Source organism: Physcomitrium patens, chromosome 8, assembly GCF_059467195.1.
Source record: "Physcomitrium patens ecotype Gransden chromosome 8, ASM5946719v1, whole genome shotgun sequence".
In the NCBI taxonomy this organism is placed as follows: Eukaryota; Viridiplantae; Streptophyta; class Bryopsida; order Funariales; family Funariaceae; genus Physcomitrium; species Physcomitrium patens.
Window position 1 is genome coordinate 7916413 of NC_143417.1, and position 13958 is coordinate 7930370.

The 13958-nt window shown below is 40.0% G+C and overlaps 2 protein-coding genes across 23 annotated transcripts; one reads left to right on the top strand and one right to left on the bottom strand.

Moving 5' to 3' along the window:
• LOC112285896 (uncharacterized) lies at nt 1-7196 on the bottom strand. Of its 9 annotated transcripts, none has more exons than XM_090252441.1 (11): nt 6974-7196; nt 5452-5753; nt 4075-4129; nt 3617-3725; nt 2925-3157; nt 2572-2823; nt 2266-2342; nt 1760-2132; nt 1461-1526; nt 741-832; nt 1-606 (listed from the first exon to the last, which is right to left on the bottom strand). In XM_090252441.1, exons 2-11 carry the CDS (start codon nt 5736-5738, stop codon nt 462-464), a joined length of 1689 nt encoding a protein of 562 aa, XP_090108567.1. In that variant the 5' UTR covers nt 5739-5753; nt 6974-7196; the 3' UTR covers nt 1-461. The 9 variants fall into 9 exon arrangements, with proteins under 9 accessions (XP_090108567.1, XP_024383021.1, XP_073391887.1 ...); XM_024527253.3 differs by having other exon boundaries at nt 3617-3728; XM_073535786.2 differs by having other exon boundaries at nt 5452-5762.
• Nucleotides 7197-8410: 1214 nt separating this feature from the next.
• On the top strand, nt 8411-12916 carry LOC112286115 (autophagy-related protein 3). 14 transcript variants are annotated; one of them, XM_090252446.1, is made up of 12 exons: nt 8488-8617; nt 8804-8890; nt 9192-9264; nt 9733-9967; nt 10139-10209; nt 10432-10548; nt 10798-10952; nt 11057-11139; nt 11394-11445; nt 11658-11723; nt 11971-12098; nt 12325-12916. In XM_090252446.1, the coding sequence occupies exons 4-12, from the start codon at nt 9807-9809 to the stop codon at nt 12413-12415; spliced, it is 924 nt and encodes a 307-aa protein (XP_090108572.1). In that variant the 5' UTR covers nt 8488-8617; nt 8804-8890; nt 9192-9264; nt 9733-9806; the 3' UTR covers nt 12416-12916. The 14 variants fall into 14 exon arrangements, with proteins under 14 accessions (XP_073391879.1, XP_090108573.1, XP_024383490.1 ...); XM_073535778.2 differs by lacking the exon at nt 8804-8890 and having other exon boundaries at nt 8411-8532; nt 10777-10952; XM_090252447.1 differs by lacking the exon at nt 8804-8890 and having other exon boundaries at nt 8415-8532.
• Nucleotides 12917-13958: the final 1042 nt, after the last annotated feature.

Genomic DNA, 13958 nt, shown 5'->3' on the forward strand with positions numbered 1-13958 from the left:
TAATCTAACAGTACTGAATATCTGAAAATGATTACACAGACTCTAATGTCAGAATCCAGTAATCTTAAGAGCAGTTCTCATTGCTGCTTTAAGGACTGACCTTACGGTGTCCCGCATCGTACTGGCTGGAACTGTACATAGCCAGAAAAATTCATTTAATACTGTCTGGCATCTCGTAGATGTAAAACCTGAAACGTATCCATCCTACTCATACACAGTAGTTAACATACAAAATATAAGACCCAGCTACCAACAAGTCTATTCATGATCTCCGTTGCCAGAAATTGGATCCAGAACAGATGCTATACAGCCTCCTTAACAGTAGCAGTGATGATAAAACTATAACCAGATTCACAAAATCTACAAAAGAAACCTCCTTTACAGCAACCCCTGTTAGTATCAACAACAGTTGAAAGTCGTTCATGACCGTGTGTTCTATTGATAATCACAGGTTTTCTCGTTTAGTATCTCTTATACATCAGCGCATCCATTTCCTCTTGGTGACCACGCCAACCATATTCAGAAGCCTCATAGCCATGGTCAACACCACGCATGCCACCATTGCTTGGCGATAGACCATACCAGCTGGCGACATACTTCACATATCTACAAAAAATAAAAAAAATACACATCTAAGAATGAGCGTACGTAAACTAGCAAAACGGCTCAGATTGAGGCACGTTCGAGGAAAGATTAATAATGGTTTTCATGTTCAGTCTACAAAAATTTGGAACACTTACGCTTCATCGTGGCAGAAGCCAGCACTAGGCCCTCCGACCATCCATCCCCCATAACCAGGGACTCTATTCTGGTATCTCAATAGACCAGATTCCTGCAAATTCCAACTCCACTATCATTCGATTGATTTGTATGAGTCCAATTCTAATGAGAGTCAATTCCCAACTTGATAAAGTTGTGTTGGGGAACAGGCTTCAAAATTATCGACCCTCAATAATGTTCCCTTCTGAGTAAAGGGTAAGTTGTAGTTAACCTACACTAAGCTTTGTAAACCACTGTGAGTACATAAATCTACAGTAGCAAGAGTGCATGAGATACATCGATTAACATATCATACATGTTCTCCTGGTAATGTCACGATATTTGCCTGACAAAACATTAATGCAGCTTTGCAATCAGTTGATAAACTGGCATGTAAAGGTTGTTAAACTAATGACTTGCAGTAAAGTTTTGGTATCCAAATTTGGAACCTTTCTAAAATCCTCACCGAACGACAGACCTAGTGTCCCAATTACGGTGCGGGGATAGTAGACTCAGCAAAACTTCGATTCAGCACTCTGCATTATGATAAATTAGAAATACAGAAAAAAACGATCTAGTACTTATTTTGTAGCTCAACTCTTCCATACCTGTACATTAAGCAATCAGAAGTAACAAACAACTGACTTCAGAGGTTTCCACAACATAATTTTAACAGGCTTTCGAGAGAGTAAGGGCCTTACTTGAGGGTAACTGTTACAGTCTCTTAAATGTCCTTGACCATGGCGTTGAAGATACTGTTCATATGTCTGTATCAACAGAAAACACAATGAATGCCAACATTTTACAACGGATTAAATTAAAGCAAACTTAACACTCTAACTTCCACCTAAATATTCATCCAACTTCACAAAGAAATCCTGGAATTTGAAACTCAACTCTGAGAAAAGACAAGACTATAAAAATCCCTGTACTCATTTGTTGGATGCTGTAACCGCATTCTAAAGTGGAAAAGATTAATAGCGACAGTAAAGGTATCTACCATATTGACCAGATCTTCCCCAAATTCCAAGTCAACGCTTCTGGTGCTGCTGCTACTACGCATGCGCTCCTTTTCCGCACCTCTTTCTTTCTCTCTTACTCGATCACTTCTTTCGGAAGAAGCCGAAGTTGGGGACCTTGACTCAGAGGATCTGCGAGGCCCTGACATGTCAATACATTTGTTTGTGCATCCGTTGGATGGCCTGATCATCGCTTTGGGCAGATGTGTCTCTGGAAGAGACGAGGAAGAGTACAACAGAGGCATTGCAGGCCTAGCCAGAGGAGCTGTAAGTATCCGTGGCCTATGCAACCCTTCAGGCACCTCTCGAGATCTCTTTCCCAGTTGGTGGTCAACATCACGAATCCCCAGCTTCCTATCACAATTAGCCAGTTCATAATCAGATAGGTGAAGACATTACGAAGTCAAAGAAGAAAAAAACACCTATTATGCTTCAACCTGAGCTTTGGTACGTATAGATGCCAATATTGAACTACGACCAAAATTACCGCTTTGGCCGCCCTTCTCGATTAGCACCCTCGTCAATTAGAGCACACAATGCCTTACCAATAGCTTGTGTGAGCTCCTGCAATATCAATCGTTATTACCCAACGGTAAAAAGAGATTGAACACCCTGAGAACTGCTAGCAACTTCTGCAGAAACTTAATGAACTTGTAAATGGCATCAAGCACTAATAACAAGCACTAAGTTAACATGAACTGTCTGATGATAAAAACTTAACCAGTATTAATAATCTAACAAAACTTGCAAAAAAACAAATTCGGTTCCTCTAGGACATACACCAAACGCCCACCTGACAATCTCGGCTGATCTTAACAGGTTTAAAGGCATTTAGTGGATTCTTCAAGTGGACTGTCTTCTGGAAAGGTAGATCATACAACCGCAACCACTCTACATGGAAAGTACCACCCCAAGGATTGGCCCCTTCATTGGCTTCACTCCATATATTGGCCCGACGCTGTCCTATTGGAGATGACATGAGCGCATAACCTTGGAAATGGCTGCTCATATTGACACTAAACACCAACACGACTTTTTCTGAGGTCTGTGACACAGCATACCACAGATCATTCACCATATCTTCAGTAAATACAGATGAGGAACTTAAAATAGTCGCAAGTTGATGAAACATGTCAAAATACTTACCTCAAAGGCTTCATTTAAAACTGTTTCGTTCATAGCTTGTGTGGCCCATATTCCTTTCTCGATGGACTTCTCTATGTTATGATGGTTCAAGCTCTTGATGATGAAATATCTGGTGTGATGAATTTTATCCTGCTTTGGAGCGTCTCCAACACTTCCAGTAAGAATGTGGTGTCTTCCATCATCTCCAGAGAGTGCATGTAGACGTTGATTATTCCTACCAAAAAATGAGCTTCCTGCTTCAATTGAACTTCGTCAGTTTCCATCCCTGATCTACACTCCAAAACCTTGTGCACAATCAGTCATCCAAGATAGAGAAGACATCCGCTTTTACAGCAGTTGCTTTGGTAAAAAACTATTGAAACACTGAAGACTCCACGGAAATGTCTTGCTACACAATACCAAAAGTCTTGCTACGCAAACAAAGTTTACATCCAGAAATGTAATAACATACAAGTTAGGTTACACTTATTGTAACTTGATCGTATTCACAAAGTGACCACAGTTTTGAGGACTTTCTGTCAATAGGAAGCCCGATAAAGGCAAACGGGTTTGCCAATAAAAGGGTTTTCGTAACAAGCCAAGCAAAACATGCCAGCTACCAGTTCAATCCCACAGAAGACACTTGGTCTAGTCTGGCGCAACTCCTAAAACATTGCAAGAAGAGCCATAACAAAGGTGATAAAAAGAATTACCTTCACCACCATACGATCTTGAACCATGAGAAGATTCCAGCAATCCCTCGCCTGTCTGTGTTTTTGAGGTCTTCGAGGAATCCTCGCCTAACAAAATCCTGGCACTCTCCTGCTTCAGAGCAAGCGATTTGACCCCAAGGAAATATCAATAGCAAAATAAGAAAGCATTACATCAGTCCTATCAAATTATCTCAGCACATGCTTTGGTTGGTACTGTTATTACATTATTAGCATTATTGGTATTATTATTATTATTATTATAGCACTGAAAGCAATTGATATTTCAACTTTTTAAGTTTTTTTGTTTTGTTTTGTTTTGTTTTGTTTTTTTTTTTTTTTTACCCTCAATTGAAAGTTGACCGGTTTTCACCCAAGACACATCCTCTTTTATGTATATCAAAGGAAAATAGTATATCAAGTTAAAGCCACCTCACAACTGGTAGCAGGAGACAATATACCTGAGGCAGTTCGGAGCTGTTTTGCACTTTGCCAGCAGCTGATCCGTCTTCAAGACTGCAGAGCTCCCAAGAAAAGAACAAGAATGAAACAATTGAACCAAAAATAAACACCTAGAATATACCGCCCTTCAAACTGAAAACAAACTGAAGATTTTTTGTCGGATTCCTCTCCTTGAGACGTTGGTCCATGCTTGGTATGAAAAAATGACTTTGGACTAGACAATACAAGAAGCTAACACGTCTCAGCTGGTACTAAAGCCTATGATACCTGCAGACCTTAGAAATTTACTTAATATCAAGTTTAGTGATATCAATGATAACTCCAAAGACAAGATGATTGCAAGCAGAAGCCTAAGACACATATGAGGATGCTGAAATTGACGTCAAAACAAATGAGCTCTCAGAAAGTACGTCAGAGGCAAGTGTTAAGCAATGGAACCTTCTTTACATCAAGATAAATGAGCAAATTTGTACTGTGATAAGAATCTACCGTTGTAAAGGGGTTTCTAACAGGCCTAAACGAGCAGAATTCTCAAGGAACTGTAAGATCGAGAATCACTATGCTTCAAATATTTCAAACCAGGAAAAATGAAAAAAAACAAAACAAAACAAAAACAAAAACAAAAAAACACACAACACAACACAACACAACAAAACAAAAAACAAAAAACAAAAAAAGCTAAATTAAAAGAAGGTTGTAATCTTGAACTTACTAAGATCTAGGTGAAAAGTCTGTTCATGACCAGAGATGTTGTGAAACATCGTTGAACAAATATATACTAGCAGCATACACCAGCAAATAAATATGGAATCCAAAGATAAGAGAACGTTGATGTGAGTTGTAACAGAAGATTGTCTTCTCCATTCAAAGGTAAAAGTAACAGGGGAACCAAAACTGTCGATAGTAAAACTATATCTATAAAGAAATGACCACTTTGCCATATTCCACAAGAACCAACTAAAAGCTCCTCATTTAGTGGTGATGTAGTCACTGAGATCCTCCAGTGTGCAGTTCTTTCACACCGAAACAAAGGCTATATATACAGAGCCTTATTAACATCCTACGAATAAGAGAGCAAAGCCCAGCCTTTTCCAAGTCCCAAAACTCACCACACTACAACTATGAAATTCCGCAGACTGACAAAACAGTCCCCATTCAGAAATTTGCATGCCTAACTATATATACTAAAGCCCACAAAAATTGTGGTCACATATCCTCCTTAAAATAAAAAGAGTGATAACAGCAGTCATGATCATGAGTTCTTGAGATAATGTTCCCCACATACAATCAGGAACCGATGGCAAGGACCACAACCAAATACATACACCATACGTGGAAGCAGGATCGGCAGTTCCAAATGCCCTTCTCTTACTTACGGCGCTCTAACCGCGTTATACCGTTTTCCGCCGTCACATTCTGAAGGCAGATCACAATCTGCAAGATCTTGGAAATCATCAGGATCGCCCATAATATCATCAAGCACACTCTTATCCATGAATTTTCGCCGCCAAGATGTCTGCTTCTCGAGCGGTTTGCAAGGTCTGATCACAATTGCTCCATCCTCTCCAAGTTGATCTGAAGCATCCATAGCTGACAAACCTCCATTCCGAGGAGGAGAAGACGATTCCTCAAAGGCCAAAGGAGGAGTTGCATCCACTGCCATATTAGGCGATTTAATCTGCAGGACCTAAAAGATATAAATAAATAAATAAACAGAGTAAACAGAAGAATAGATTACAATTTGAAAGTTTGAAAAATCTCGAAATGCAGCCCTTTAGCCCTCGTTTCCTAAATTAATTTCCCAAAAAATCGTCTCGTCATCCAACGCCCTCCACGAGCAGAATACAGCCATGAAGAGTATACAAACGGAACAAAATCCTCAAAAAAAAAAAGTATGTGATCCACTGGCTTCAAGCCATCCAAACCCTAAGCACAATCGACCTTCTAAGGTTATCAAGTCTCTGCATAGCAGCTAAAACAAAGGGTCACAAACAGAACTAAAACACAAAAAAAACCAACAGGTTGGATCCGATGTTAATATATTCGACCCACGAACCCTAAAATGCAACACCAGACTGAGGAACTACGGGGCCAACATGACTTCCCAAAATGAAGGCAACAGAATCACTGCACATCGAACTGCGTCGGAAAGAGAAATGAAGAAACGAAGAAATAAAACAGCACCACACTATAAAATCGAAAGTCTTAGGCACGTCAACTAACTTACTACTCGCCCAGAACTGCAACAGCACCTTGTTAGAAGATTAAATTGTGCCCAACATGTGGAAAATTCACATCCAACGACCTCCAAAAATGTAGAATTCTGCTTGACACGTCAATCACATAGAAAAATCTATTTCGATCGGCTGGAATTACGTGAGAGCAGACGACAGTGGAAACGCTATGACAACACAACCTTCATCTTCACGAAAAGGCTTCTCGTGAAAAGGGGCGTACAACTCTACCGCAGGAAAGACGACCTACTCCACCATCACAAGAACTCGTAACCACCCGAGAATATACATACAGAATAAAATTCATACGGCTGCATCCAGCATACCACGATTAATACCAGTGAAGACAAGAGTATCCTACTCAATGCAAACCTCACGCATACGGACCCCCGAGAATTGCGTCCAATTTTCAATTAAACCACACATCCACCACTAATAACCACATTAACGCAACAGCTAGCTCCGTCACAGCCCACACCGTCACACTAACCCCAGGAACGCAATTACTATTCCCGTGCCCGCCAACCTGCAATCACGATGCGACAACGTGGAGAATGCCAACTGTCCTTACAAGGCCAGAAAGCGGAAGAAGCAGGAGCGAACCAGCGGGGGTTGCAGCGATCTATCTGCGAGACGAGGCGAGGCGAGGCGAGGCGATGCATACCTAGAGAAGGAGGAATGACGAGAGCCGTTGCAAGAAAGATCCCGTGTGCGCATGCATTAGTAGTATTGCGCTGCGACAGGCCTCGACGAAGGATTTGCGACGCAAGGGAGAGAGACTTCGTGTGCATGGCCTCCTCTCCCTCTCCCGCCCACTTCCCTTCCTATCCCCTCCCCTTCCCTCCTCTTACTCCTCCTCTGCTGCTGCATGAGAGACGACCACGACGACGACGCTGCAGCAACCTCGCAATAATCCCCCTTCTCGGAGTAGTAGGATGGGCCTGCTCGCGTAAGGCCTCTTATCACCGTTTCGCTTCCCATGACCGCGCTTGAAGACAGGCAGACCCAAAGAGATTGAAACGAGTGAGAGCTTCTTGTTTGTTTGAGTGCACTTGAAGCTTCTTCTTCTTCGTTCCACAAGGAATCCCAAAGTGGTGCCTTGATTTGACTCTCCTTTCTTTTATACTTGATTATTTAATGAGTGATTTATGATTTTATATATATATATATATATATATATATGACTTTGATGGATGCCTAAAAGTGAAATTCATGTGTTCTTTGAAGTGCTCAAAAAGAAGTAAACACTATTATATATGTGTGTGTGTATATATATATATATATATATTTTGTAGAAATTGGTGTTCCTAAATGATAAGTAATAGAAAGAACTCAAGTCAAGAAAGTAAGCAGTTCCAACTTATAAAACTATATTTAGTTATAAGATTAAATCGTCTTTGTATTGCAACAAAGAATTAAACTCTGTCTTAAAATTATAATAGTGATTACTTCTTAGTGAGCACATAATCTGAAATTTATTGTGTTTGTTTACCTACTCTAAATCAATACTTATAGGTTTTATAGTTCCAACATATGTTTTACAATTTGTTTTTGTTATTTGATCAACAAAAATTAAAAACTTAAAATCATGTGTAATTAAGAGGAAAAGCCATAGTTGAAATATAATGGAATCTATTGGAGATTTTTAAAAAGTAAAAAGTAAAAAGGTACAATTATTATTGTACACAATACGATATAAATATAATTAAAAACACACGTGCATATATACATTATGAGCACGAGATAAATACACACACAAAAAGGCACATACAATATAAACGTATGGATTATCTTTAAAATATGCAATTTGCCAATTTTTATCACAAACAACCTCCACATCACTAGCTGAGTATAATAATAATAACACTATGACCTCGAAATTCGTGCACTTAAACTTGAAATTGAACAAACCTATATCTCACAAGGGAAAATTTAAAACTAAGGATAAAATCAAGGAGATAAACCATTGATAAAACCAAGGGGAGGTGTCCCAAATCAATCGGATGCTATTGCCACAGAAGCAGAGCACGAACGAATGAAACATGGACGAATGGATGAACGGAGGAGTGGATGAAGGAAATATTCTACTTTCGGATGTCAAAGTGAAGAAGAAGAAGCAGGAGAAGAAGAAGAGAGCATGAAGCGGGGGGAAGGAGAGGATCGAGCGAGAGCAAATACAACATCAAATTGTTCTAACCCTCAATTACGATCGCCATCGCCATGGTCCTCCTCCTGCTCTGAATTCATTCGTACACTGAATTTCCTGCTTGCGTCTCTCTCTGCGCACCGTCTTCTTCTGCTTCTGCAGGTATACAAACTAGTAGTAGAATCCGGATTCTATTGCGTCTCGAACTCTGGTCATGACCTCCGCGATTCTTTCCCTTGTCGTTTGTCTTTTTGCGGCCATGTAATTGGAGTGGACGCTGCGTCGAATTCTACCGTGTCGTTCGTGCGAGTAGAAAACTAATTTTTGTTTCCCTGTGTCGGTGGATAGTTTAGTTGGAGCTGAAGGTTTTAGTCAGACGCGTGGTCGGGTTTTTAGTGGTGCCGTGCTTTGGCGGATGCGGAGTTTAGAGCATTGGTAGGAATTTTGACATGCTTTGTGTGTACGTATAGCTTGAAATATGCCGCATGTTTTCGAATTGGTGGCCTGTGGACGTGACGTGCCCAGTGCACCTAGGGTTTGCATCCTTCGTTTGTACGCTATTTCTGTTTTCTCGCGTAGCGTTGAGGCATTCTCAGAATTGGTTTTTCTAAATTCGTAGGTTGTGTTAGCATTGGTGACGTTACCATTGGTTTCGGTCGAAGGAGATTACTGATTTTGTCAGATTGTTTCATTGTGTGTGTGTTCACGTCTCAAACGCAGCTCTTGATTCTCGTAGGTGGCTGGATGAAAAGAATTGCAGTACGAATTTCAACACTTCTTCCACACAATCCTTATTTCTCTGAACAGTGGTAAGGCTTTTGTTGTGTTTAGGTTTCCATATGGCTTTGGAAGGTGCCGTTTCCATGTCATTTTTCTTTTTACGTTAAGCGTTGTGCTCCGTTGACGTCCCATCCATGAGAGTCCTCATCTTTTTGGTAGTTTTTGAGTATGTGATTTTATCACGAGGCATACAGTTAAACTCAAGAGCTTCCTTTATCCCATCACAGTTAGGCTATGCAAGAGGTGTTCCACTTGATAAAAACGAGAGCGTCTATTGTGTCTCATTCTGCTTTTTCATAATGGAAGGTTGACTTGCCATGTGTTAAGATGTTCTGTAATTAGGGTGAAGGTTATTGTCATTGCTCCTTTTTGTATTACCTTCTGGTAAACCTCCCACTTCCTCCTGTTTCTACCTTCTAGATCCTAATAATGATTTCGCTGCATTTGGTGTTGTGTGATCAAAGAATTGACATGTTGTACCTTGCTCGAGATTGCAGGTCATAGTTCGGAGGGTAGGAGAGATTGCTTACTGCCATTGGTTGGTTCCTTAATATTACGTTAGTGGTGAACGATGGTTTTGTCACAGCGCCTCCATGAGGCTTTTAAAGGCGCTGTAGAAAGGATGACAAGTCCTCGCACTGTCTCTGCCTTTAAGGAGAAGGGTGTACTCACTCCCGATGAATTCATTCTAGCAGGAGACAATCTTGTTTCCAAGTGTCCCACTTGGTCTTGGTAATCATCCTCTTCATACGTTTAAATTTGATGTAAATCTAGTGTCTCTGTTTCTTCTTGTTACGATCGCAGATTTTTCTGGAAGTGGAGCAAGGGACAGATTAGGAAATACGCCTAATTATACAATGACGTTTGGGATCTAATTACTCGGTGTCGTCCCTGTATTTCTAGGGAAATGGGCGACCCGAACAAGCGGAAACCGTATCTTCCCGCCGAGAAGCAGTTTCTTATCACTCGCAATGGTACTATCTCATTTATGTTGCGCACATACATAACGTCTCCCTTCTTTCTTTTTCAAAATAGATGTGGAAAACCCCTTGCTTAGGATGCAGTAACTCCGATGGACGCGTGGAAGGATGAATGATCAATCTCTTATATGGTGACGTAGCATGATAACGATTTCAAAAATTCCTGTATAATTGAGAGACAACTGAAGGCCATGGAACTGAGACAGGAAAGCACAGTACCATGCTTGCGCAGGGCTTCGTCCATTGAAGAAGATTATAACGCCGCTGGCGGAGAAGTGTTACTAGACAATGATGATGATGAGGGTTGGCTTGCCACGCACGGAATTGACAGAGGTATACAGTGGTTTTAATTTAATCACAGTGCTGCACGATCTTAGGAGGGAAATCGCTATTTTTTTATCACCTTCTGGGATGATTGCGGGAACAAATGCCCTCCTACTTTCTTCTCTACTAGATCTGTCATTGTTAGTCTTCTCACGCCTCAGGTTTGTGATTTGTCTGCTTGGTGTTCATGAGCCCAGTGGTTTGCGTAAGTTCTGTGTTAATTTATGTATTGATTAGTTTTTGGATGGGGTTGGCTAGAAAACAAGACAGAGGATGAAATTGTGCCATCTATGGACACTCAAGAAAGTTCTGTGAAGCGGAACTTCAAACCATTGATTCCTCAAGATGATGAAGATGAGGACATTTTAGATATGGATGATGTTGGAGATGACAATTTGGTGGAGACAGATGATGTAAGTTTAGTTTGGGGGTTGTTTGAATCTTGCGGAGGATATGCGAATCTATTGTGGATTGTTTTTTGAAGTGCAACAGCTAACTATAAGATTGGATTGAACAGAGCACATTACAACCGTACCTTGTAGCTCACGAGCCGGAGGATGATCACATTTTGAAGACCCGGACTTATGACATTAGTATCACGTACGTGCTAATTTAACGCATCGTGTATTTCAGTATCTTCTTTTGTTTCCTCATTCAGCAGGTTGTTTTACTTCTGAAAGCAGTAGCAGTAGAAAGGACAAGATCGACAGCATGCTTTCATTGGTTTGCTAAATCACCCACTTTTGCGGTCGGTTAGATTTTGCAGTTGCGTTAAGAATTGTATAATATCAAAGTGCAAGAATGTTTACCCTCCGTTCTGAAAGAGTGTTCTCTGCTTGTATTATGTGTGGCAGATACGACAAGTACTATCAAACGCCTCGCGTGTGGCTAACCGGTTATGATGAGGTACAATTGGTTCATTAACTTTTTTATCTATTGTTACAGAAAGTCCTCATAGGTATCAGTAAATATGCAGTGCAGTAACGGTTTTCTCTCTGCAAGTGTGTCGAAGTCGAGTTCTTCTGATTCAATTTCGTTTTCTTTTTTTCCGTTTTTGTATCTTTTGTCATGGATTTTTTGATTTCAAGAATTCACCTTCATTGCTTTCCACGTTTCAGACCCGTTATTTGCTTCAACCAGAACTTGTGTTGGAGGACGTTAGTCAAGACCATGCACGCAAGACGGTACGTCCAGTCACGTACAACAGATGTCTATATTACCCCTCAACTTGGTTCGATTGAACTTATTCTCTTGTTGTGAACCATCTTCCCTCCTTTTTAAATGCTTAGGTTGAGCAAATTGGAAGTGACTTGTGATTCGTTTTCAATTTGAAAATATATATATATTCGAAACATATTCAAACGTCCAAAACTGTTGCACTTTGTAAAAAAATCCTTCTCAGTAATAGCGGCCTTTCTTAATTGATCTTAGGTGACGATTGAAGATCATCCACATATGCCAGGAAAGCATGCATCCATCCATCCTTGCAGGCATGGTGCAGTTATGAAGAAAATCATTGACATACTCCTTTCCCGTGGTGTTAATCCTGAAGTAGACAAGTATGAACCCTGCATTCCTGCTCTTAGAAATGTGCTAAGGATGAAACGTAGTTCTATTCCATATTTTTTCTACTTCATATTGCACTGTTGAATTTTTTCTTTGAAGGAAATTTGGTTGATTCAAGATTTCGCTTGGAACATTGCATAGACCTGAGAGTCTTAACCAGCCCACTGTACTAGCTGAGCAGGTGAGCAGACCTGACGCGAGGTTTTTGTTGTTTTGCAGATATCTTTTCATTTTCCTCAAATTCGTCGCGTCCGTGATACCAACTATTGAGTACGATTACACGATGGACTTTGAACTTGGGGGTCAGTGATAGTTATCTTGCGGGATTCGTGTCTAACTTGTGGTTCTTACATTGAGAATCACCATCACAATTAAATCTCTTGGTAGTCTGGAAATAGAATGTTTAAAGGGCTTTGGGAAACTAACATGAGGGGATGAGTAGAGACTGATTGCAACAGCCAATTGCACTGGATATGTTATAAGTGTGCTTCACCGATGCTCTCATGTATATGTGTTTGGGATGTATCCTAGAAAAAGCTGAAGAATGAGTATTTGAAGTGAAGCACAACTTCCAGTTGCAAGTGGTAAAATCCATTTAGTTGGTTGAACAACCCCTTCAGTAGTTGCAGGTTGTTGGTATTGTAGTTGGGGTGCAGTAAAGTTGGGCAGATACTGCCGCTTGTTTATAGATGTAACCGGTTGTCGACATTGTTATTGGCACATTTGTCACACCAGGCTCAATAAGGTTGTAAATTTTGGGTTTCTGCGTGAGGCAGCCTCTTTTGAATATATATGATCGTTACACTTAGAAGGTCAGTCGGACTGCGTTCGAATGTCCATTTCTACAGCGATTCAAATGTCTGATTCAGAAAAAAAAATTCATTGGGTTGTGACTATTTTTTTCAAATAGTTGGAATAATATATTTCGTGCCTCATGTTCCATTTATCATCCGAACGAATATATCGATGTCTCTGTATGCCATTACCACCTCTGATTTTCAAAACTGGTGTTCATTGTTGGAGCTTTTTACAAAGCGGGGAAGAAGCGCGTTGTCGACTTCTGATTTATCTCAGCTGGGCGATGTCCTGTTCCCTCATTTGGTACTATGCCTACCAATCTCTTACTGTGAGCATTGAACCTTTTAACTGATGCGTTCTTAGTGCTGAGACCATACCTCATATAGTCAGCATTTTTCTATATGTTTTCACAATTGCAACGGTGGATGCACAAGTGTTTTAGCGGTAGTGAAGTATATAAGTTCGAGAGTACAGCAGAAAAACCTATGGCAAGTGCTATACCAGAAAATAAAGAAAACATGTGTGGCAAACAATTAAAACCTGCAAATGATCATATTTTTAGTGGAAGTGCTTCTTGTAATATAGAGATCTAAAGTTTGCTACCATTCTCAAGGCAAGTTTTAGGTAATTTTCTAAAAACGTTTGATTTTTTTTATTAATATTCATAATACACCAATTTAAAAAATAAAAGCTACATTCATTTAAAAACGTAAATTCCATAGAACACCTCTAGATTTGAGTCTCAAATGAATTTCATCCAATAGATTGTCACATGTATTGCTTAAAGATTTAATCCTTATCTTCAATCCACCACATGTTGCATGCTTGGGTAGACAACATACACAAGGTTGGAAATTTAACATTTTTTATGATAACTATTTTTCAATTTATTGCTCTACCATGTGCTTGTAAGGTTAGTTTTTTTGTTTTGTTTTGTTTTGTTTTTTTTTTGTATGTATTGAAAGGGCATCTTTTTTAGTGTAGGTGGTCTTGGATTTAATTCCATTTGGTATTTAGTAGCGATAACCTTTATGTGTTGCAAATCTTGGTAAATA

Coding starts and splice junctions, on each gene's coding strand:
- LOC112286115 (XM_073535778.2), top strand. CDS start 9,807: ATGGTTTTGTCACAGCGCCTCCATGAGGCTTTTAAAGGCGCTGTAGAA. Junction 10,953..11,056: donor ATTTGGTGGAGACAGATGAT/GTAAGTTTAGTT, acceptor TGGATTGAACAG/AGCACATTACAACCGTACCT. Junction 12,099..12,324: donor GTTAATCCTGAAGTAGACAA/GTATGAACCCTG, acceptor GTTGTTTTGCAG/ATATCTTTTCATTTTCCTCA.
- LOC112285896 (XM_090252438.1), bottom strand. CDS start 6,616: ATGAATTTTATTCTGTATGTATATTCTCGGGTGGTTACGAGTTCTTGT. Junction 2,133..2,265: donor CGAGAAGGGCGGCCAAAGCG/GTAATTTTGGTC, acceptor TAATTGTGATAG/GAAGCTGGGGATTCGTGATG. Junction 1,527..1,759: donor GGGAAGATCTGGTCAATATG/GTAGATACCTTT, acceptor CTGTTGATACAG/ACATATGAACAGTATCTTCA.